This window comes from Carassius gibelio, chromosome B7, assembly GCF_023724105.1.
Source record: "Carassius gibelio isolate Cgi1373 ecotype wild population from Czech Republic chromosome B7, carGib1.2-hapl.c, whole genome shotgun sequence".
NCBI lineage: Eukaryota > Metazoa > Chordata > Actinopteri > Cypriniformes > Cyprinidae > Carassius > Carassius gibelio.
The window spans coordinates 7,736,812-7,760,898 of record NC_068402.1 but is presented as its reverse complement, the minus strand read 5'-3'; the positions used below and the strand labels follow the sequence as shown (position 1 = coordinate 7,760,898).

The 24,087-nt window shown below is 35.1% G+C and overlaps 3 protein-coding genes across 4 annotated transcripts in view; 1 reads left to right on the top strand and 2 right to left on the bottom strand.

The window, feature by feature from the left end:
- The first annotated feature begins 459 nt into the window (after positions 1-459).
- On the top strand, positions 460-1,967 carry mespaa (mesoderm posterior aa). Its single transcript, XM_052562353.1, has 2 exons — positions 460-1,221; positions 1,699-1,967. Exons 1-2 carry the CDS (start codon positions 610-612, stop codon positions 1,789-1,791), a joined length of 705 nt encoding a protein of 234 aa, XP_052418313.1. The 5' UTR covers positions 460-609; the 3' UTR covers positions 1,792-1,967.
- A 761-nt stretch (positions 1,968-2,728) lies between these two features.
- On the bottom strand, positions 2,729-16,213 carry LOC127961801 (aminopeptidase N-like). Its single transcript, XM_052561062.1, has 19 exons — positions 15,576-16,213; positions 14,777-14,919; positions 13,670-13,809; positions 13,382-13,508; positions 13,121-13,275; positions 12,889-13,002; positions 11,971-12,114; positions 11,821-11,886; positions 11,667-11,732; positions 11,408-11,583; positions 11,120-11,327; positions 9,042-9,097; positions 8,778-8,925; positions 8,556-8,647; positions 7,576-7,686; positions 4,993-5,160; positions 4,399-4,539; positions 4,239-4,320; positions 2,729-3,629 (listed from the first exon to the last, which is right to left on the bottom strand). The coding sequence occupies exons 1-19, from the start codon at positions 16,178-16,180 to the stop codon at positions 3,477-3,479; spliced, it is 2,895 nt and encodes a 964-aa protein (XP_052417022.1). The 5' UTR covers positions 16,181-16,213; the 3' UTR covers positions 2,729-3,476.
- A 573-nt stretch (positions 16,214-16,786) lies between these two features.
- anpepa (alanyl (membrane) aminopeptidase a) overlaps positions 16,787-24,087 on the bottom strand; it is a 58,077-nt gene continuing 50,776 nt past the window's right edge. For both annotated transcript variants that reach the window (XM_052561063.1, XM_052561064.1), the window contains exons 9-22: positions 23,978-24,043; positions 23,804-23,869; positions 22,528-22,703; positions 22,368-22,444; positions 21,708-21,841; positions 21,565-21,620; positions 20,549-20,696; positions 20,377-20,468; positions 20,167-20,277; positions 19,766-19,933; positions 19,068-19,208; positions 18,880-18,961; positions 18,578-18,759; positions 16,787-18,195 (exon numbers count right to left, since the gene is read on the bottom strand). In XM_052561063.1, coding sequence (XP_052417023.1) covers positions 18,607-18,759; positions 18,880-18,961; positions 19,068-19,208; positions 19,766-19,933; positions 20,167-20,277; positions 20,377-20,468; positions 20,549-20,696; positions 21,565-21,620; positions 21,708-21,841; positions 22,368-22,444; positions 22,528-22,703; positions 23,804-23,869; positions 23,978-24,043 — 1,470 coding nt within the window. In that variant the 3' untranslated portion in view covers positions 16,787-18,195; positions 18,578-18,606. The remainder of the gene's footprint in view (positions 18,196-18,577; positions 18,760-18,879; positions 18,962-19,067; positions 19,209-19,765; positions 19,934-20,166; positions 20,278-20,376; positions 20,469-20,548; positions 20,697-21,564; positions 21,621-21,707; positions 21,842-22,367; positions 22,445-22,527; positions 22,704-23,803; positions 23,870-23,977; positions 24,044-24,087) is intronic.

Genomic DNA, 24,087 nt, shown 5'->3' with positions numbered 1-24,087 from the left:
AAAAATATTATTAAATTATATTAAAGTATTAAAGTATTTATTTATTTATTTTAAATTTATTTATTTTAAATTTATTAAAAATATTATTAAAGTGTTAGAATTTAAATAACTTTTATATTTGAAAATATTGTAAACTGGTAGTGTATATATAGGCATTAAGATTTATATTTAAAAAATGCTATAATAATAATAAAAAAAATGCTATAATAATAAAATTAAAATATAATGCTATAATGCTATAACTATTATAATTACTATTATAATTACTACAAATGTGAATCTGGAGCACAAAACCAGTCTTAAATCGCTGGGGTATATTTGTAACACTAGCCAAAAATACATAATATGGGACAAAATTATTGTTTCACTTCTTTAAATGTGAAAGGGTTGTGTTCTCAGGATGTTTCTGGTCCTCACACCTCACATCTGAAGCAGGAGAAGCTGCTCTTTCCCACAGACCCCCTACTTCTGGTGTCACTTCTCCTCTCAAGTACTGACTGGGATCCTCTGAGGTGCCAAATCGCACCTCACGGAGGATATATACAGGAAGAACACGGTCCACCAGCAACCACAACCTCATTCAGCAGAGACCTTCCTAACACTATAGCCATGGATACCTCCAGCTCTTCTCTTCAGGTCCAAGACAGCGGCGCTTTCCTGTTTGACTGTGAGAACCTTCTGGATCAGAGCTACGCCGTATCAGATGTGGGCTACTACAGCGCCTGCAGCAGCCTTTCTCCAGCCTCTTCCACAGATTCCTGTGGCTTCTCCCCTCCGGCTTACCCTTGTGGAGTGGGACAGGACATAGCCCAGATCATCCCACACCGCAGCATCACCACCCAGGAGAAGAGCAAGATCCAGACACCCAAGAGAACCGGGCGGCCAAGGTCAAAATTCCCTGGAGTGAAGCGGCAGACCGCAAGTGAGCGGGAGAAGCTGAGGATGAGGGATCTGACCAAAGCTCTTCATCACCTCAGGTCATACCTGCCTCCATCAGTGGCTCCTGTTGGAAAAACCTTAACTAAGATCGAGACGCTGCGGCTCACTATCCAGTACATCTCCTGCCTTTCTGCTCAGCTGGAACTCAGTGAAGACGAGGTTAATCGTGCAGCTGAGGCCGAGGTCAATGCTGCATCAACCAACTTTGACAGCTTCACCGTGACCCCTTCAGTTCCTCAAAGTTTACCAGCTCAGGAGTTCCCATCTATGACCTGTTATCAGGTATGTACATTGTACTTCAACATTGTTTAGATACTATTTTAAATAATATTACTAAATATTTTGTAAACTTGTCGTATTTAGACTTATATAGGCAATATTCTAATTTAAGTGTTTTTAAATACAACTTAATTTCTATTTTTATATTTTCCTTTTTTATTAGCATTTTTGTTAAATATTTTAGATTTTTTTTTTTTTTTTTTTTTTATAGATTTAGTTTCCTAGTTTGGCACTTCCTTAAGTTTTTTTTTTTTAAATGTTTCTTTTTATTTAAAGTAAAAAAATAATATATGGTTTTAATTTTTGTTTTAAAGTTACTTAACTATAATAAACCTGGTTGTTATGCTGTTATATTTCTCAAAGAACTTTTAATAATAATTATTATTCAATTCTTTGTATTTAAAAAATTTAATTAAATAATAATAATAATAATAATAAAAATGTAATCATAATAATTTGATCCATACTTAATCTTTCCAGACTCAGAATCCAATCGAAGGCGAATTCCTATCCTTCCCAGCTCAGGATTGTTGGTTTCTCGAGCAACACAATTTCTTCCAGGGACAGCGCTGATCAAAGCAGACTGAAACGCAAATATTAATTTGTGCAATGTGTGTAAGATAATGAAAAGGAAATACTTTATATTTGTATATATGTTTGTACAGCTATTTATATTTTTCTATGTTTAAAAATATACTAATATTTATGAATTGTAGGTTTTCTGGCAAATAAAGACTTGAAAAATCTTACACCAGTTTTGTGTTTTAAACATTACATACAAAGTATTTCAATATTATTAAACAATGTACACCATAAAACAGTTCATTAAGCAGCATCCTAACGAGGGACAGCTGTGATGGTCATTCCACGTTGTAATTCACACATTTAAGGAAACACCCCTGCAGAGCAAGCATTAAAGTGGACAGGAGAGTAAACTAACTCTCACAGGTGCGATCCTTTAATACCCCTCCGACTGTAAATAAAGCTCTGGGGGGCTCTTCTTCTGAAATGCAAGGTCTGATGATAAACTGATGTGATGTTTCCTAATATCTTAAAGGGTTATAGGATGCCTTGAGAGTGAGTAAAACATTGGCTAATTATCATTTTTGGCTGATTTAACCCTTTAAATTCTCTTTCATCTGGTCTAGAGGAATTAGGAAAAGTTCATCCAAAAACAAAAAATTGTGTGTTTGTTCCATCATTAAGGCATTTGAACTTTAAACCATCGATTCTGACCAAAACATGAGTCCATAATCCATAATAATGCTTCTTCCATTCTGACGGCACCCATTCACTGCACAGGATCCATTGTTAAGCAAGTGATGTAATGCTAAATTTCTTCAAGTCTATTCCAAACTCATCTACATCTTTGATGGCCTGAGGATGAGTCCATTTTCAGCAAATTTGACATTTTGGGTAAACTATTCCTTTAAGTACACATAGTGCCAACAACAAGGCAACGTGAATGAGAATCTCATGATCCCACGTCAGATTGCACAACGACACAAAAACCTTTCAGTGTCAGTTTATTAAAGACATTAATTGCACCATTAGTGACGTGAGTGACAGCTGTTCTTCAGTGTCCATTTATAATATGCAGTAAAAGTCGTCAGAGTCTTAAAGGTGACAAGTCTACAGCTGCTTTCAGACATCATAATAATGAAATCACTTCCTCACGCTCTCTTCCTCCCATTTGTGCAGTCTTGTCTACTTCCTCTGTTGGGCCCCTAATGACACAGAAGAATTAACCACGTTCATCTAGTTACAGAAACAACAAGTCCTGTAATGTGCTGTTACATCAAGGCACGTGTTACTGAAGGTCCATTCCACTGCGGATATCATTAGTTCGTCTTTCATAGGCAGTATGTGCAAAAGATGATTTTCAAAAGATTGAAGTTTTTCACAAACAAACAAACGTTTTGATTTGAGGCCGACTTTCATAAAAAGAAAATGTCCATTCTAAAGGAAATGAAGAACAATGAGGAAATGTTGAATGATGAATGACAGAACAATATGACTGGTGATTATAAATAAAATATTTTTGAAGTTTATTTGCAAAATATTTAAATGCATACAAATATATATTTGTTTTCTTAGCAAAAGAAGAACTGCGTAATAAAATACTGCAAAATATTTTGTGACCTAATTTAATAATCAAAGGCACAGAACAGCTAATTATCAAACTTGATTATAAAATGCCTGTATTTGCAAAATATAAATATATGTAATACTAGAAAACGGTCATAATGAGAGTGTGTTTAGTCTGACTGTTCAATCAGCCAGTTCATCACTTGCGCTTTGTTTTCAGATATCCATTTAATGTTGGCTCTTGTTTGTTCAATGGCCTGCTCTATTTCCTGAACACCAAAACTAAAATTGCTTGCTGCAATGTCCTCTTTAAATCGCTGCAACTGTGAGAAAGAAATGGACAAGTACACACATTTATAGATTTTCTATATGTCATGTCTACCACACATCTCAAGAAAAGAAAGAAAAATAGAATTTAGGATCACAACAATATTAGCTAATCTTAAGTTAAATTTAAGATAAAAATATGACATATTTGCTACTGTTTAAAAGTCTGAGGTCACTACGATTTTTGAAATTAGGAATAATTTTTATTCAGCAGAGATTAATTAAACTGCTCAAAAGTTACAGTAAAGACATTTATATGTTGCAAAAGAATCTTAAATCTTAAAAATGTCATATGGCTTCCAGAAAAAAAAAATATTAAAATAGCTTTACCATCATAGGAAAAAGGGACATTTTAACATATATTACAGATATATTACAGTAGAAAATCTTTTTTTTTTTTTTTTAATGCAGTAGTATTAAACAATATTACGTTGTTTTTCTTTCTGTTTTTTAAATAAAATAAACAGTATGTAGCCTTGGTGAATAATATAAGAGACTTTCAAAAAGAATAGATTAATCGTACTGACCCTAAACATTTAAACAAGCAGTGTAATAATATTTGTTTTGCATTTGCTAATACAAGCTATTCTTCAAATAACACGAACCTGTTGCAGTTCAAATCCTGTGGAAAACTTTTCTGTGATGCCTTTAATCAGTTTTCCAAAGAAGAAATATCCATCATCAAGACTATGGAGATCACATGATAGAAAATGTTAGAGACTATAAATATACATTTAGAAAGAAAGAAGGAAATACAGTACTTACTCCTTAGTTATATGCTCCCAGTTTGCTCTCACATAGTCCCAGACCAATGGCTGTCCTATTACATTGCCTGCGATATACACAATGGCGTAGGTAACGTCCTGCTTCCTGATCAGGTTTGGATCTACTGAGTATTTCAGGTACCTTTAGAAAAACAGGAGACAATTCAATGAGACTTAGTTAAACCAATAAAATAAATTAATTCAAATAAACTTGCGTCATGTAAAATATAAGCTATGTACTGTACTTCCATTCAAAAGTTTGGGTCAGTGAGAGTTTTTAGTTTTTGAAAGAAGCTTATGCTCATCAAAGCTGCATTTATTTATTCATAAAATTATTAAAATTCAAAATTACAGTTTTCTATTTGAATACATTTTAAAATGTAATTTTTCCTGCGATGCAAAGCTGAATTTTCAGCATCGTTACTCCAGGCTTCAGAAATTCTAATACAACAATTTGCTGCTCAAGAAGCATTAATTATTATCAATGATGACAGCGGCTATACTGCTTAATACTTTTTGGACACATGTTTGTATACAAAAGTATGCATTTTAGGTAGTTTATGATTTATGATGTACAGTAGTATACATGACTCACCTGTTTAACAGCCAGGGTTCTTTAGTGCATGAGAGACCATATAACAGTTTCTCTGCCTCTGCAGCAATGGTACTGTTCTTGAACATCTGCCATCCGAAATCCCACTCCTCAACCCCTCCAGCGGCGATGGCATTACAGTACACAGCGACCTTCAGATTTGAGGGAATTCTTGAGTGGGGGAAAAGAAATCAACCCGAAATAAACACAACTGAACTGAACCAAACCAAACCAGTGAGCTGACTTGAATTAAACTGAGCATTATCTGAATGAGCATTGCTACAAAGATCCTAAATGTTTTTAACTGAATTCTGAACTAAACTAAAATCAATAGACATACAGTATTGTTCAAAATAATAGCAGTACAATGTGACTAACCAGAATAATCAAGGTTTTTAGTATATTTTTTATTGCTACGTGGCAAACAAGTTACCAGTAGGTTCAGTAGATTGTCAGAAAACAAACAAGACCCAGCATTCATGATATGCACGCTCTTAAGGCTGTGCAATTGGGCAATTAGTTGAAAGGGGTGTGTTCAAAAAAATAGCAGTGTCTACCTTTGACTGTACAAACTCAAAACTATTTTGTACAAACATTTTTTTTTTTCTGGGATTTAGCAATCCTGTGAATCACTAAACTAATATTTAGTTGTATGACCACAGTTTTTTAAAACTGCTTGACATCTGTGTGGCATGGAGTCAACCAACTTGTGGCACCTCTCAGCTGTTATTCCACTCCATGATTCTTTAACAACATTCCACAATTCATTCACATTTCTTGGTTTTGCTTCAGAAACAGCATTTTTGATATCACCCCACAAGTTCTCAATTGGATTAAGGTCTGGAGATTGGACTGGCCACTCCATAACATTAATTTTGTTGGTTTGGAACCAAGACTTTGCCCGTTTACTAGTGTGTTTTGGGTCATTGTCTTGTTGAAACAACCATTTCAAGGGCATGTCCTCTTCAGCATAGGGCAACATGACCTCTTCAAGTATTTTAACATATGCAAACTGATCCATGATCCCTGGTATGCGATAAATAGGCCCAACACCATAGTAGGAGAAACATGCCCATATCATGATGCTTGCACCTCCATGCTTCACTGTCTTCACTGTGTACTGTGGCTTGAATTCAGAGTTTGGGGGTCGTCTCACAAACAGCCTGTGGCCCTTGGACCCAAAAAGAACAATTTTACTCTCATCAGTCCACAAAATGTTCCTCCATTTCTCTTTAGGCCAGTTTATGTGTTCTTTGGCAAATTGTAACCTCTTCTGCACATGCCTTTTTTTTAACAGAGGGACTTTGCTGGGGATTCTTGAAAATAGATTAGCTTCACACAGACGTCTTCTAACTGTCACAGTACTTACAGGTAACTCCAGACTGTCTTTGATCATCCTGGAGGTGATCATTGGCTGAGCCTTTGCCATTCTGGTTATTCTTCTATCCATTTTGATGGTTGTCTTCCGTTTTCTTCCACGTCTCTCTGGATTTGCTCTCCATTTTAAGGCATTGGAGATCATTTTAGCTGAACAGCCTATCATTTTTTGCACCTCTTTATAGGTTTTCCCCTCTCTAATCAACTTTTTAATCAAAGTACGCTGTTCTTCTGAACAATGTCTTGAACGACCCATTTTCCTCAGCTTTCAAATGCATGTTCAACAAGTGTTGGCTTCATCCTTAAATAGGGGCCACCTGATTCACACCTGTTTCTTCACAAAATTGATGACCTCAGTGATTGAATGCCACACTGCTATTTTTTTGAACACACCCCTTTCAACTAATTCAACTAATTGCCCAATTGCACAGCCTTAAGAGCGTGCATATCATGAATGCTGGGTCTCATTTGTTTTCTGAGAATCTACTGAACCTACTGGTAACTTGTTTGCCACGTAGCAATAAAAAAATATACGAAAAACCTTGATTATTCTGGTTAGTCACATTGTACTGCTATTATTTTGAACAATACTGTAAAAAGAGCTTAACTGGCACTCAATTGAATTGAACTCCCAATAAAATGATTTAAAAATAACTAGAAATAAATGAACTAGCTTGAACTGAAATCTGACTCGAATCTAATAAAATGTATGTAACTGTACTAAACAAAAATCAATGGTATGGACAGACCTAGAAAAAGCTGAACTGGCTTGAACTGAATTAGGAGTGGAACTGAACTCAACTCCCATAAACATGAAAAAGAACTAGAAAGCAGCTAACTGAAATAGCTTGAAATGAATTATAACTTGAAATATAAGGAACTAAACTAAAATCAAGAGCTAAACTGACTTGAATTGAATTCTGAGGGGAAATTAATTGAACTTAGCTCCCAAAAAACTGATTGAAAAGAACTTAAACTTAATTCTGACTTGAATTGCACTGAATAGAAAATCGATTAGCTGAACTAAACTAAAAATCAATGGTACAAAAAGACCTTGAAAGAGATGAACTGGCTTGAACTGAATTGAGAGTAGAACTGACTCACTGAACTGAGCTGAATTTGCAGAATAAGAATGAATAAATATGAATAAATGAGAAAGCAGACTGGAACTGAATTCAGAGTTCAGGCGTAAAGAAGCATGTTCCATACGGTCTAGTGTCAGGGTTCTCCATCCACTGTCTGTACCACATTCTAGTGAGCTCTGAACATCCCTTCACTCCCGTTTTGCAGGCCAATGAGATTGCGTTAATTTGGTTGTATCTATAAACAGAAGTCACACAAACCATACAATATATGAAGTTCTTAGTAATACATTTTACTAATGAAAAATTAAGTTTTTAGATATTCACAGTAGAAAATTTAAAAAATGTCTTCATGGAAAATGATTTTATGCTTTTTGGCATAAAAGAAAAATCGATAATTTTGACCCATACAATGTTTTTTTTTTTGTTTTTTTTTTTGCCTATTTCTAAAAATATACCCAGTGCTCCAGGTTCACATATGTTATGCAACCTCTCAGTTTTAAGGAGAGTTTAAAGGGGTCAAATTATTTATTTTTTTCTTTCCACTGAAGTCCACTTCATTTTTTTTACCCGTAATAACTTTTTCGTTTTTTATAATCATATTCCACCCCAGACTCTGAACCTTACAATTAAACAAGTTGTTTTTGCGGTTGTGCCTATATGACATTTATGTAAACATCCTCTTTACATATAAAATTACTTATGGGTTTGCACAAGCTCTGACAGACTTTCCCACACTTTATTCATATTTACCACATTTGTCTTGTGTTTATGAATAGTATTTCCTCATTACCTCAGTGTGGTAAAGTTGATGTGTATTTGAAGGTGGTCATTTCTTCTTGTGGTCTGTCTGACGTCAGTACAGAACAAGCTGCTTAGTTTCAATAAACGGTTCTTTTTTACTGAGGAGAACGTTTTCATAGTACTCTTTTATATCCAAAAATCAACAACAATTTGATTTATCATGATGTGACCCCTTTAAACTTCTTCACAACAGTTTTAAGTTTGTGCTTATAGAAGTAAAGCGTATAACTGGCTGTGATAACACATAGCGGTGGTACTAAAGTCATATTTAGAATAAACTGTAAAAAGTGATCATGTATTTACTGGTCCATGTATCTTGGGGGTTTCTGAGTCCAGTTTGATGTGATAACTTTGAAGTGGTCAAAAAGAGGTTGCACCTTTCTCCGCAGGTAAGTCTGGAGTGGTTTCAAGAAATGTATAAATGATCAAATAAGTTATAAAATGAGCATTCTCTGTGTAATGAATTTTTTATTGTGTAATCTGCATGTAATATCAATATTTTTTGTAATACATAAAGGAACATACCTGCAAAGGTCCATAGACTTCTGTTCGGTCAAACATGAGGAAAAAGTACTGTAAATTTCTTGTGGCAGATTCCCACGGTATGTACTCCTTCTCCTCGTAGAGATACTTAGTTGTTCTCAGAGCCAAGGTTATGTTGATTATCTCTGCCCTATGAATAATCAGATTTCCAATTATTTTTTTATTTACAGCAAGATCATTTTTTGATGAAATGGATGCCCTGAGGCATTGTCCATTGATGAAATATCTTTGCAGCGAAGAGCTTACCTCGCTAAATTAAATGCATCATCGATTATCTGGCCCCTATTAAGAACTGGAATAACCTATGTGGAAAGAGGGTAAAATCAAATGTTATATTGTTATTATTTATTATATGTATATTATATCAAGTTACTATCATGTATAATTATATATTAGAACAATTCAGAACTTCAAAATTATAAAGTGGAACAATAGATGTTATAAAGATTGCAATACACTAGTCAACCACCGACCCTGCCAAAAAACGCCTTGACCCCCCATTTGACCCCCCATTTGACCCCCCACCCTCTTCCTGATTATATACATATATATATATATATATATATATATATATATATATATATCCGGGATAAATATAATAAAAATATCTTCAAACTACGCAGAATAATAATAAATAATAATTATTCTACATTTATTCTTACACTGGACGAGAATCGTTTCTGTCAGACGCGTCCGATTCGAGAACCGAGGAGCTGGTGATACTGCGCATGTGAAGCAGACTGACTCACAGCTCGCCTGAACTGATTATTTTGATGATTGATTCTGAACTGATTCTGTGCTAGTGTTATGAGCGCGGGTAAATCGAAGGCTTGAAAGAAGGGCAGTCGTCGCGAATGACATTACATCGAGCGCAAAACAACCGGTGAACCGTTTTTTTTCCAACTAGTTTTATTTGATCGAACTGTCCGAAAGAACCGGTTCACTTGAGCACCTGCTCCTTTGCCCCTTAAGTGCCCTTTTGTCAAAGCAAAATCTCCTCGATTTTTTTTGTAATAACATTCCCTTTTGTGAATGCCTGCCCACGCCCAATCATAATATTAGTACAATTTATTAATAATAATTTAGCCGTAAATAAAATGACCAACATGATGACCTTTCACCTTACGACGACCTCATCCGACGCGCATTTTTTAATTGCTAAAGGATATTTTCAACACAGCGGCAGCTGGTAAGCGGTGTTTCATTCTCAGCGAAGTGATTTTGATGTTTATTTACTTATTATTATTTTACAAGAACGATGTGATGTGAGAACATGCAGATATGTTGCTGTGTGTAGAAGTAACGCTAGCGTGCTGTTTGAGGGAGAAAAGTTTCACAGACATCGAGGGGTCTGGTCCTTTTTATGTTATTTGACTACACTATTATTATATTACAGTACTTATTTATTTATTTTTTAACAAATAGAGTGCCTTAAAAATAATTATCACAACACTGGTAAGGCTTATTCGGATTTTCTCATTCTCTGAATTATCATTATAAAAATAAAAACTATTCAGAAATGAATTAAAATATAATTATATTTTAAATGTGATGCAAATATTATTATTTTTTCTACAATAGCAACAGTGTTTACAACAGCAAGACCACATTAGCCTGTAAACTCAATAATATCTCTCTGGAAATAAATGTAAAAATATCAATGGCAATAAAAAAATGCATAATATTACCTGACATCAAAGTGCAGTGTGAAGGATATGAATAACAAATGTAGCCTATCATTTGTTTACATTGCAAAGGTGTTCGATTTTAGGCAACAACAACTACAACAGTAATAATAATATGAATCACTATATTCCAGTGAATCAGTTTTTTATGTTTTGTATCAATATTTAAGGTGGACTTATTGATTAGGTCCAACCCTTTAAAGTTTGAGCATATTGTTTGCAAACTGCAATTGATTAATTAATTATAAACAAAGTAGTTGATGTGCTGTGTTGTTTTTGTTGTTTAGTAGCAGTAATATGCAGTTATTAGTCGTGTGCACTGTATTTTTTGTTGGTTTTCATGAGACCCCCCTTGAAATGACCAGGACCCCCCATTGCCCCCCCAATCAAAATTGTCTGGAGCCGCCACTGTAGTCAACATTTGTCTTTTTTTGTCTTAAGACAAATTTTTTTGATCCACTTCAAATGTTCACTACTATATTTAATACTACATAACCATATACTTCTGTTAAAGTTTTGCTAAATTAATCATTTTCAAATTCATGTTCACTTTAAACTGATTATTCTCTGGATTGTATTCAGGTATGCTACTTTGAAGCTTAATGCTTTTAATTACTTTAAAGATAATGAGACACCTACTTTATGATCTGAATTCAGTTGTTTGAGGAGACGTTCCCAGTTCTGGGGATCATAATTAACCCTGTAGTATCCCGTGACATTCAGGTTGGCCAATAACCAGTCAGTTTCCGTCTTCATGGGCTCATATGAAGCTGTTTTGTTAAGCAGCCAGTGCTGGCCCATGTTAATGCCACTCTTCATCCATGTGATTGGCACAAACCATTCATAACTGCAATCAGTTTTGAACATACACAGCGTATACTTTAAAAGGACAGTACTATGTAGGCACATTTGCCAGTTTAAACATACTTGTAGTCAGATGGCTTGTCCACTACTGCCTCTGGGTGTATCAGGAAGTGCTGCTGAGTGATACTTCCTGTTCGAGTATCAATAGTTACTACAGGAAAACCCATCTGAAGAATCCAGCGATTCATAATTTCATTTAATGAGGCTGGGAGCTGGATGCTTGAATCTGCATCTACAATCTGAAAAAGATGTATAATGAAATATAATGAAAATTACACTAAGATTTATTTAGGGATTCCATTGCATCAATTTTGTAACTTACTTCCTGCAGTTTTTCCCAAAGATCTGTGTAAACAGTGTTGCTGTATGCATACTCATGCAAATAGTTCTGTGGAATTAATGCACAGGTGTCAGTCTGAGAATAAGTCACTCAAAAGGTCACATTAATGCATCATAAAATAACTCTTCGGACATACATGAAGTCCATTAGCAAAGATAGACTCTGTCAGAAACTCAGACAGCATTCTCAGTATTGCAGCCCCCTGAAATGACAACAATTTAGCATGAACTAAAACACTGCAATACGACACTGCTTAACAATGTTGTTTCTGGAACATGATGAAAACCTTGCTATACGTGATGGTATCAAATAACTGATCGATTTGCTCCGGTGTGATGACTTCATCCTCTCGTGAGGAAAGCGGGTGGGAGGAAACAAGAGCGTCCACGCCAAACGCCCTCTGAACCTGTTGCTGTATCATCAGATCTTTCTTCAGGAGAGAAAAGAGAAAAGACCGTGAACACCTCACGTTAATATATTCATAATAACTGAAAAAAAAAGATATGTTATCAATCTACTTGATATAGATTACTTTTTTGTACTCTGTATCAGGATCAACTAACGGCTTCACTTTGCTCATGAATATTAATTAAGTTACGTTACGTTACGCTACGCTACGTTACGTTCGCGTAGAAACAGTAGGTCTGGCGTAAAAAAAAAGACGTTGATAATTAGTTAAGCAAATGAAGAAATCTTACTGTTTTGAGTGTACGGTTCACGAATGAAACAACTTTACAGAACTTTACTAAGCCTTAACTGTGTTTATTGGGGCGCAAGTAGAGGATGTTTTTCGTTGGAAATCAAGCAGGCGTAGAATAAAAATGTGACGTAACTATTTTTAACGCGATACTAAATCGGTTCAGGGCGAAAGACGCAAAACAGAAGTAAAATCCAATTAAACACCATTGAAATGTAGGTTAAAACCACAAAGTGCCTAAAAACGCCCCATAGCTGTTATAAATCAATGAAAAATATAATCGGCGTTCACTGGTCATGAAAAAAAAAAAGACCAATCGCAATGTGACTTCATCTGCATACGTTAAGATCAAAGACTATAGAATACCTTGAAGAGACTTTGGTAAGATGCATTACAGACTTCAAATCTAAATAGAGCCTTCTGATTTCTAGTGTAATGTTATTGATTGCTATATTTTGTGAACATAGACATGATTTCCAAATGTGTATAGAGTGAATAAAAACTTACAATATTCCAGGTGGGCTCAGCATAATCTGCTCCAAGATATGAAACATAATTTGCAAAACCTTCATTGAGCCACAGGTCGTTCCACCATCTCATGGTCACAAGGTTCCCAAACCACTAGACAATAATTTGACTCCCATAAATGAGTTACATACTGTAGTTTAGATGTAGTTAAATAACACAAGTTTTTAGAGAGAGAGAGAGAGAGAGAGAGAGAGAGAGGTTCTCTATATACCATGTGTGCTAATTCATGTGTAATTACAGTGACCACCCATTCTTTATCTTCATTAGAGGACACTTTAGGATCGTAGAAAAGCGATAGCTCTCTGTATGTGACCAGACCCCAGTTTTCCATGGCTCCAGCAGCGAAATCAGGCAGTGCGATTTGGTCTAGGGAATGGAAAGTATTAGTCTGACCGCTTTTTTCCCCCAATGGTCCAGTATTAATGGATTGAGACACAAAGATTGGAATGAGCTTGCATGTTTAAACTCTCACCTGATTTGGATAGGGGGTATGTGGTGTTGTAATAGTTTTCAAAATACTTCAAAATAGGCAACGTCACTTTAAGGGCATAATCTCCCTGACCGCTTTCAATGGCTTCTCTACGTCCCCATATTCTGATCTAAAAAAGAAATAAATAAAGTTACACATTTAGTGGAAATTACAAATTGATTATGTAATAAAAATCAATTTAATATACGTTTTTAACTCATTATCCACATTTACAATACATCTGTAAGAGGAAAGAAGAGAGCAAGAGAGTGAATATATCTTGATTTCTACCAAAATATTGGCCTCTGGGGGGGACCGTATGTTGGTAAATTCACTGACAACAAAAGCCAGCAGATATGTCGACATTTTTTCAGTTGGCTCAAATCTGGTCTGTAAAACCTCTTGATTATCTATGGTGATGCTTTCAGTGCCTAAAGGGAAGATCAGAGCATGAGTGAAGATGTAAAACATGTCCACAGATAAATCCATTCATTATACTCTTGTGTACAAAAGTTGGGGTTTTAATGATTTTGTTTTTTTGAAAGAAGTCTGCGATTTATGCGGTTTTTAGTTGATTAAAAATACAACAAAAACACTAATATTGGGAAATATTAATGTAAATTAAAATAGCTATTTATAGTTTAAATCTATTTTAAAAATTAATTTATTCCTGTGATGCAAAGCTGAATTTTCAGCATCATTACTCCAGTCTTCAGTGTCACCTGATCCTTCAGAAATCATTCTAACATGATGATTTGCTGCTCAATAACTATTTCTTACTATTATTAAAGTTGAACATAGTTGTATTAATAAATAATTTTGTGGAAACTACAATGCATGTTTTTTCTTTGATAAATAGATAAAATAAACAACATTTATTTGATTTTTTTTTTCAGTATTATAAATGACTTTACTGTCACCTTTGCTTAATTTGATCATCCTTGAATAAAAGTGAACAGCTGAATAATAATTTCTTAAAAAAAAAACAAAAAAACTTTTGAACAGTATATAGAAATAATAAACATATTAAAAATAATTGTTTAGGATTTTAAAATGTACATTTTGTCTGTGATTACATAACATGCATGGAAAAATATAAGGCCTCAATAAGTGATTAAAGAGCAGGTTATAAACTACCAAACAATGAAAGCTACCGTTTTATAACTTTGGAAAAACTTTAATGAAGCTAAAATAATTGGTAAGGTCTTTCAAAAGATTTGCTTAATTTTATAATTTTTGTGAAGTAAATTAAAAAACTGCTTGGATAATGTAGAGCTTTGATTACTGAATTAAACTGAAATTACAATATAGTCTAATATTTTTTATTCTATTAGTAAGAGAATATATTATCATGCCCTCATCAGATCTATGACACTTGTTATTGATGTGATCACTAACCCAGCTCCATGCCGTTAGAAAGGGCCACAGTTCCAGGAGGGTGGAGGAGAGTCAGATGGAAGACGGCCTTCATTGACGGCTCGTCGAAGCAGGGGAAAGCGTTCCGGGCGGCAGTGGGCTGCATTTGTGTTGTGGCGACAACTCTGGCAAAACGAAATTATCTCAGCTAAGTGTGTAGGAAGTAGTAGAACAGCTTGCAAAAGTCTTCATAAATGTTTTGTTTAAAATTTAGTGTGCAATTCAAGGGAAACATTAAATTACATCTAGTAATGAATTTACATTTTACATGTAAATTTATGCATTTAGCAGACACTTTTATCCAATATTCAGTAATAATAATAATAATAGCAATTCAATAATTACACAAAAATATAAAGCAGTAGCTTGTGGTGTGATAAAATCACAATTTTAATTTAGCTTTTAAATTAAACATTAAATAATTATTACCTAATTGTTTTAAAATTCTCTAATTCCTGTATTGCCCTGATATTGAGATACAAAAAAATATTTGTACATTTTAAAATTAATTTCTCATACCACAGTAAAAATTAATAATTTAACTTATAAAAATCTAAAAGATTATTAAACATTTTTGGAAAATTTACAGGACCTAAAATACTATTCCTTTATATATAAGTGTGCTATAAACAGTTTTATAGTTATTTTCATATTTATACAATTATTACTACAAGATTAATTAATTTGTATTATAAGTGTTTACTTTGATGTCGACTACAAAAGCTGTAAAATGCAAACATTTCAACCCTTTCTTAGGAAAGTAAACCAGTAGTTATCTTACTTTTTTACACCATTTTCTGTGTATTGGCTTCTGTAAAATCCTCCTAGATCATCTGACAGCTCTCCACGGAATTCTGTGTAGAACCAGTAGGATTTTCCAACTTGTAGTTTTCCTTTGAGCTGAATCACCATGAACTGTGTTTGTGTTTGAAACCAGGTCTTTAGTATGGCTGGAGCGCTTGTCCCTCCCAAACCCGTCAGCTTGGCATGGTGCCTCTCCGAGGTCAAGGTGAAGTTCAGCTCATTGGAATGAATAAGGATCAGGTTGGTCTCCTTCACGCACGTGAACACAACTCCAGATGTCCCAGTGAAAATGTACATGCCCTGTTCGTCCGGCACCAACCGAGGCCAAAGCGTCAAATTGTAGTACTCCGGAAGAAGGGCGTCAGGCAGTCTGTAGTGGTCCCAGGGCTCGTTCGACGGGGCTGAGGTTCTCTGGGGTGCTGCAGTCGTCACCATGCGCGTCCCGTCTATGGCATTTACCTCGTTTTTCCATTTCTCTTGGGCATAAACAACTGACAATGCAAAAATGGTGAGGACGGCCCCAGCGCCCAACCCAAATAGCACAAACCCTTGAGGCTTACTGATGTAAAAGCCTTTCCCCATGGCCGCAGAGTTAAAATGAAGTATCAGGAGATGTTTTCAGGAGTTAATGATGGGGCCGGAACGGGATTAAGTCTATGCAGACAGTCATGAAGCGTGTGTGATTAAATAGTGTTGACTGTGATGAATCATGCTGTGGTCGTATCCATGCCACTTATAAGGAAAACAGTTACTCATGCTCCACATGTTTGCATAGTTCTCATTTTTAAGTCAAGAAAACAATGGCAAATATGTCTTTATACTCCACATTTGACTTGAATTTGCATACGACTTTTGTTTGCCAAGTTAAACTGGGACACAGGGCTTATTAGCTATCGCTTCAAGGTTATTACATTTCTCTTGAGTCTTCCAAGTGCTTTATACCCCTTCCAAGTTAATATTTCAAATGTTATGAAACGGTCTCATGGTGTTCGTGTGGTTATGACAGAGAATTGCATAGAAAAACAATCTAATGGATGTCACCAAGCAGCACTGTATGTATTAACGTATTCTGAGGTTACTTGTTCAGTGTGTCCTGATGACAGTGTATAAGCGTGTTCAGAAATGAGGAAAATGCACACTAAAATACACAGATACAGTTACACAGCTTGTAATAATGATTTCAAAATGTTTCTACAACTTAATTATTTATTTAAAATAAAAAAGACAGGGATGTACATGTTTCAAAAAAGGCCTTAAAAACAGTAACCACCTACCATTTAAAAGTTTGTGATCAGTAAAAAGTCTCTTATGCTCACCAAGGCTACGATTATTTGATAAAAAAAAATACAGTAAAACAGTGACATATTATTACAATTTAAAATAACCATTTTTCATTTTAATATATTATAAAATGTAATTTATTCATCTGATGGAAATGCTGATTTTTTAGCTGCCCAGGTATTAAGGCCAGATTTACTAAAACAGAGCAAATTAGCGTTAGAGCGCAATTTCGTAAAAGCACCGATGGGAGGGGAAACTTCCAACTTGTGGTCAATGCACACATTAAAGAACACAGATGCAGCCAGATCATTTCCATAATGACCAGCACAATCTATCAAGAGCAGTGCTTTTTTTTCCTAGCTTTTTTGGGCGTTAAATATAGGCGCAACTACCAGTAATTTGACGAGCACAAACACTAGTAAATCAAGTTGCGTTAAGGTGAAAAAGTTACGTTTTTCCTGAAAGAGAAACTCCTACAAATGCATATTCAATAAGGTGCAAAAATAACTGTGTCCACGCCTTTTCACTGCGCATCTTTAGTAAATTCTGACAGTATTATTTTAATGCCAAAAGATGGTTTGCGCTGGAGCGAGCTGTTAGTAAATCTGGCCTTTAAAAAAACTTACTGACCCTAAACTTTTGAGTGGTAGCGTATTTTTATAAATTTTAATGGCAGCATATTTAAAAAAAAAAAAGCTAAATCCAGTCAATAATAGCAAGCTAACAATAAAACGCTAAATAGAATTTTACATTGTATGTAGAAAATAAGAGTGTGGTTGCCCATTCACAATTGTATTTGTGTGTGCATAGCTATACGGTTGCTTGGATGCTACTTAGTCAGCTCATAACAACAGCTTTTCCAGGCCCTAAATATGGCTTGGATCATATGTAAGTCTATTGGACATCCATTACAAATGCTTAGAAACATACAGTATAACAAACTTCTCCTGAACAACCTGCATGATTTGAGGTATCATTGATGTCCATAGCAGATATTGTGCAGGATAAGTATGAGTATGAGCAATAACAATAATAATAGTGATGCTTAACTAAGCAACACAACTTATTATACACAAATTCTGAAACAGGTTCCCTGCTTATTCGATACTTAGGGGGCCATTGTCAGTGTAGTCTCTTATGTAAATCCATCCTCATTTGTATCCGAGGGATGTGAACTGGTGGTTAAATATCAGAGCGCTGTCTCAAGGAGGGGCTGCTCCTTGGGTAAAAACATCCTGCCAAAATGCTGTTAGCATCCATTCATTTTCATTCCATCAGGTTACAGGATGATGAATTCATGTGAGGCTGGAGACATCCTGCAAAACACACACACACGCACACACACACACACACACACACACACACACACACACACACACACACACACACACACACACACACACACACACACACACACACACACACAATGATTAATAATGACCATTCCCATTTATAAGTTTGGGTGTTACTAAAAACTCTTATGCTCACCAAGCCTGCATTTTTAAACAGTTATATTGTTAAATATTACTGAAATGTATATATTTTTTCTGTTTCCAGTTTCAGGGTATTCAAAATGCCCTTTCGTGTCTCACAGGAGAAAAATCATACAAGTTTGGATGATATGAGGGTGAGAAAGTGATGACAGAATGATCATTTTTTAACTTAAGAGCATCCAGCTGAAATAATACTTGAACTTACTCTGATCTCAAGGCACACAGATGTGAGTATTACGCTGCTTCTGAGAGGAACCACTGAAGAACCGGTTCCTTGTTCTCCGCCAGCCACTTAATCTTGGCTGTTGTCTTCTCGATGGCCTGCTGCAGCGCTTGAGTTCCCGAGCCGAATCCAGTCTCAGCGTTATCCTTTTGGAAGCGTTTTAACTGAACAAAGACAGCGAGGATTTTACACTTAAGTCAGGTTATGTCTTATAAGCCTCTTACTGTATATAGTGCATGCAATAGATTTTTGCTGTGTGGGTTGTAAGGTCAAAGGTCATGTACCTGACTGAGTTCAAATGGTGTGCAGAATCTATAGGTGATGTCACTAATCAGTCTGGAGAAACTGAATGATCCTGTGCCGTACCTGTTGAGTAATACCAAAAGTATGTTATTTTACATTTTTCTCTTTCTTTCTCTTTTTCTATGTGTGTGTGTGTGTGTGTGTGTATTATGGTATTTGGCATACTTACATTTTAAAGAAATAGTCCCAGTTTGCCCGGACAAAATCCCATGCCAAAGGTTGGCCAATAATATTACTGGCAATGTACCCAATGGTAGAAGTGGCATCCTGTTTGCGTATCTTTTCTGGGTTCATGGTGTATTCCAGGTACCTTATTACAATTTACAAGTTAAACTCCACAGTTCCTAGAGTACTACAATGCATCTACACAAATTGTTCAAAAATACATTACAATTGCATTTCAGACATGCGATGACTTGAACACACATTTTCTATAATAAACATGATTTCTGAATTCAAATTATTTTTGATATTTGTTTTACGGAGCTTTAAGTAGAAAAAAATAGATTCACTCTTAAAAGTAAAATTAAAAGATAAAAAAAACGGGGTTTTGCCGTTATCTTGTCATAAAAAAGCACATTGCATAATAAGGATATGAATAATAAGCTATATTAAATATTTGAAAAAAAAATGTTGTGTTAAGAGGTTTTGTTGTCATAAACGATAAAACTTGAAATTATGAAGGATGCTTAAAAAATATCAGAACATGATGTACAAGGTAGGTTCTGTTCAGATTTGTTATGTATAACCCCCAAAGATGTGTTCGTCATTTGAACGTTTCTAAGAGCTTGAGTGGTAATATAAGTAGTTTGAATTGCATTTATTTCAGACATCATGTCTTTGAGCCTTATGTTTTCCCAGAGCTACCTGTTCAGTAACCAGGGCACTTTGGTGCAGGCCAGAGCCGATCTCAGTTTAACAGCTTCAGCTGCGACTGTGGCCTTCTGGAACATCTGCCAGCCAAAGTTCCACTCTTCTGCACCACCTCCAGCGATGGCATTACAGTACACCGTCGACCTCAGGTTAGGATGAATCCTGGAATCAATGGACATTTTTTTTCATTACTTATTTCGTCATAAATGCTGCACCGATAAATGAAATGTTGTACTATTTAAGAAAAGAGAAGAAAAAAAAAACAGCTATTAAATTAATTTGTTCACTTTATAAAACTAAGTTTCATTTCCTCCACTGATATTGAGTGTCAAGCACTTGAAACTTCTCAAAAACACATCATATATCGAAATTGCTTAATTAAGGTTTGCACTCACGTATTGTTACGAGGATTCTGCATCCATTTTTTGAACCAGCTCCTGGTCAGTTCTCTGCATCCCTCCACACCGGTGCTGCAGGCTAGAGACAGCGAAATGATCTGTGTGAACCTGAGGACAAACAAAATAGCTTATTATTAAACATAACTTTATCTATATAAAGCCAATTGAGTCTGGGAAGCATGTGACATATGAAAGATATGTCCTTACTGATCAGTGTGGCCAGAGGGAACTCTTGTCCAGTTTGAGCTGATAGTCCCAAAATATTCAAATAGTGGTTTGATTTGCTTCTTAAGATAAACCTAAAATGAATAAAAACAGCAGTCCCTGTAATCTATCTGTTTTACTTCAGTTTTGATTATAAACATGAGATTTTACCAACCTGCATGGCACCGTAAACTTCACTGCGATCGAACAACTGAAAAAAATAGTTCAGATTTCGAAGCGCCGCCTCCCATGGAATGTATTGCCGCTCACGCAAGAGATATTTAGTTGTTCTCAAAGCAAGCGTTATGTTTATAATAGATGCTCTGGAAAAAAAATAAATTAATTATATATATATTTTATATGGAATACAGTCATTGACATTTTTTACTAGTGAATTTCCATGACTTTTAACGACCTGTTAGGTTGTTTTCATGTACTGGATAGATAAAAGCTTTTATCACTTTTTATAGTGAAATATTTTTCACTTTAGATGGATTAACTCAATCATTTATACTGAATTGTGAATCTGTTTAACTAATTCATAGCAAAGAACTGACTCAATTCACTGACAAATCACACTTGATCAATCAAGTGACAAATCACATTGACAAATCAAACATGATTTGCATGATGTATTTAACACAAAATCTATTAGAAGCACATAACTATTAACTATAAACTATAAAAACAGTTTAGTTCATTTTTTGCAATTTGATTAATTCTTATTACTTTCCCAGGCAATAAAAAAAAAAAAAATTTTCAAAGACAGTGGGAACCCATTACCATTCAAAAATGTATGGGGTCGGTAAAATGTTTTAAGGATTTTTTAACAAGTCTCTTCTGCTCACCAGGGCAGCATTTCATAAAAAATATAGTAAAATCAGTAATATTGTGAAATATTATTACAGTTTAAAGTAGTTATTTTCTATTTTAAAATGTAATTCCTTCTGTGTTAGCAAAGCTGAATTATTAGCAGCCATTACTTATATTTTCAACATTTCTGCTGCTTATTATTTTTGTGGAAAATTTAAATCATTATTTTTTGTTTCAGGAAGAGAAAGAACAGTTTTTTTTATTTAATGCACCCTATCTAAATAAAAGTATGAATTTGTTAAAAAAAAAAAAGAAAGAAAAAACACACATCACAAAATTTTGAGTTATGGTGTGCATGCAATGCGCAATATTTCTCACCTTGCCAGATTAAATGCATCATCCAAAATCTGAGCTCTGTTTACCACAGGTATCACCTATATAAAGAGAAGACATTAAAATATGGTTTATATGTCTTTTTAGCCCTTTTGAGACTGTTCTTTCTCATAATTTTCATGCAGGACCTGGTGGTCGGACTCCAGTTGGCTGATAAGTCGCTCCCAGTTCCCAAGGTCGTAGTTCACTCTGAAGTATCCCGACATATTGAGGTTGGCCAGCACCCATTCATTTTTGCTGACTTTCATGGGATTGTGTAGATCTTAGAGCAGATAAAATAAGATAATATTTCATACAGTATCTCCAGGCAAGGAGAAAACATTTCATTTGACAGCAAGTTAACAGTATTGGCAGTGCAAAGACAAAATGAATACATGCATCTTTATACATGGGCCAGTAGATAACCACCAAGAAACAACCCTGGTATTGTGACGACCAGTTTCACATGGTCCAACACTTTTTCTGTTGGTCTCCAGTAAAGGTAAAAGCAAATGCATGCACTCAAAGCTTTCTCTCGGGCCAGAATAGTTTTGTAAGCTTCTAAAAACAAATCTAATTCCCAAAATCCAGGTTTCATTCATCTCCAACTCCCTGTAGAATCCCCAGTAAGATTTGACTCTTTGTCTACTACAGATTGGCCGAATGCCCTTGCGTTGGAGTGAAGAGATGCATAACTTTAAGAACCGAGTGACCTGCGATTTTATTGGCTGAGCGAGAGTGTGCAAGGCTTGTTGCAAGATCTTGAGGTAGATGAAAAGTATAAAGTGACTTAACAAGGTTTAATGTACCTGATTTCTGCAGAAGCCACAGCTGGTCCTGCACCTGGTGTTTCTTCATCCATTTGATGGGTACAAACCATTCATAACTGAGGTGTAACACAGCAGTTAGACTTATAAGAAAGGTTTTCAGAGGATCTGGAAATTGCAGTGATGATATTTGAAAACATACTTGAATTCAGATTTCCTCTCCACCACTGCTTGAGGCTCTAGAAGAAAGTGCTTTTGGCTGACGTTCCCTGTTCGAGTGTCGATAGTGATTACTGGGAAACCCATCTGTAGTATCCAGCGGTTCATGATCTCATGAACACTATGAGGTAGTTTCATTCCTGGAGTTTGATCTACTGCCTGGTTAGTCAAAAATGAACAGTTCCTTAAATGTTTACAGTGTTTACTACACCACATACTGTTTTGTATTAGGGCTTGATTTTCAGAACGTTTGACTGATTTACGATTTCATTTTATTTATTTATTTTTTATTTAATTAGTCAACTATGTAACATGACTCAAGTATCATTTTCTAGTTAAAAAAAGCACAGTGGATGTAAAACAAATTCAATTGTTATAAGTGGAAAATATGCATGAAATTGTACAAACACACATATTGTACAAGTTTGTTTTAAAGACAGCTATGCACAGAGCCCATTTCCACCACTGAATAAAAAATGAATGAGGGTATTGCGATTGGTTATCTCGAAGTTCTGATGTTTTTCTTTCACAGTTGTGAGTTTGTATCTCGCAATTCTAACTTTATAACTCGCATTATGTAAAAATCTTTTTTCTCATATTATCTCACAAGCCAATTTTCTTACAATTGCGATTTGTGAGTTCTCACAGTTCTGACTTTTTTTCAGAATTAAGAGATATAAAATCGCAATCGCAAATAATAAAGTCTGAATCGCAAGATATAAACAGACTTTTTTGCAATTCTTAATTTTTTCTTAGGATTGTGAGATATAAACACATTTGCGAATTATAAAGTCAGAATTGTGAGATCTAAACTTGCAATTGCGAGAAAAAACATCAGAATTGCGAGATATAAACATACTTTTTTCATGCAGTTTAGACTTTTTTCTCAGCATTGTGAGATATGAACTCACATTTGCAAATTATATTGGGAGATGTAAACTTGCAATTGTGAGAAAAAACATCAGATTTGTGACAAAATCATATCTCCCAATTCTCATTTTTTTTCTTAGATATGCAAGATTGCGAGAAAACTCGCAATTGCGAGGATATAAACATTTTTCTTGCAATTCTGACTTTTTCTGAATTGTGAGATGTAAACTCACAATTATGAGTTGTAAAGTCCAAATCCTTAAAATTGCAAGTGTATATCTCGCAATTCTGATTTTATAACACACAATTATGATTTTTATACCATGCAATACTAACTTGCAATTGCCCATCTTTACCACATTTAAATCTTCAGCAGTTAAACAGCCCACCTTTTGAAGATGGTCCCAGAGATCTGTATACACTGAGCTTCCAAAAGCAAACTGCTTCAGATAGTTCTGCGGCAGAAGAACAACACAACTATACTATCAGGTCATGAAATACAGCACGAAAGTTGCATGAACTCTGGGACATGTTCAAAAACAGTAGAGTACAGTAAGGCTTACACCAAGTCCTTTGGCAAACACCGGCTCTGTCAGGAATTCAGAGAGCATTTTAAGCACCGCAGCTCCCTATAATGACAAACATATGAAAAGCGTTTATCTCCGACTGGATT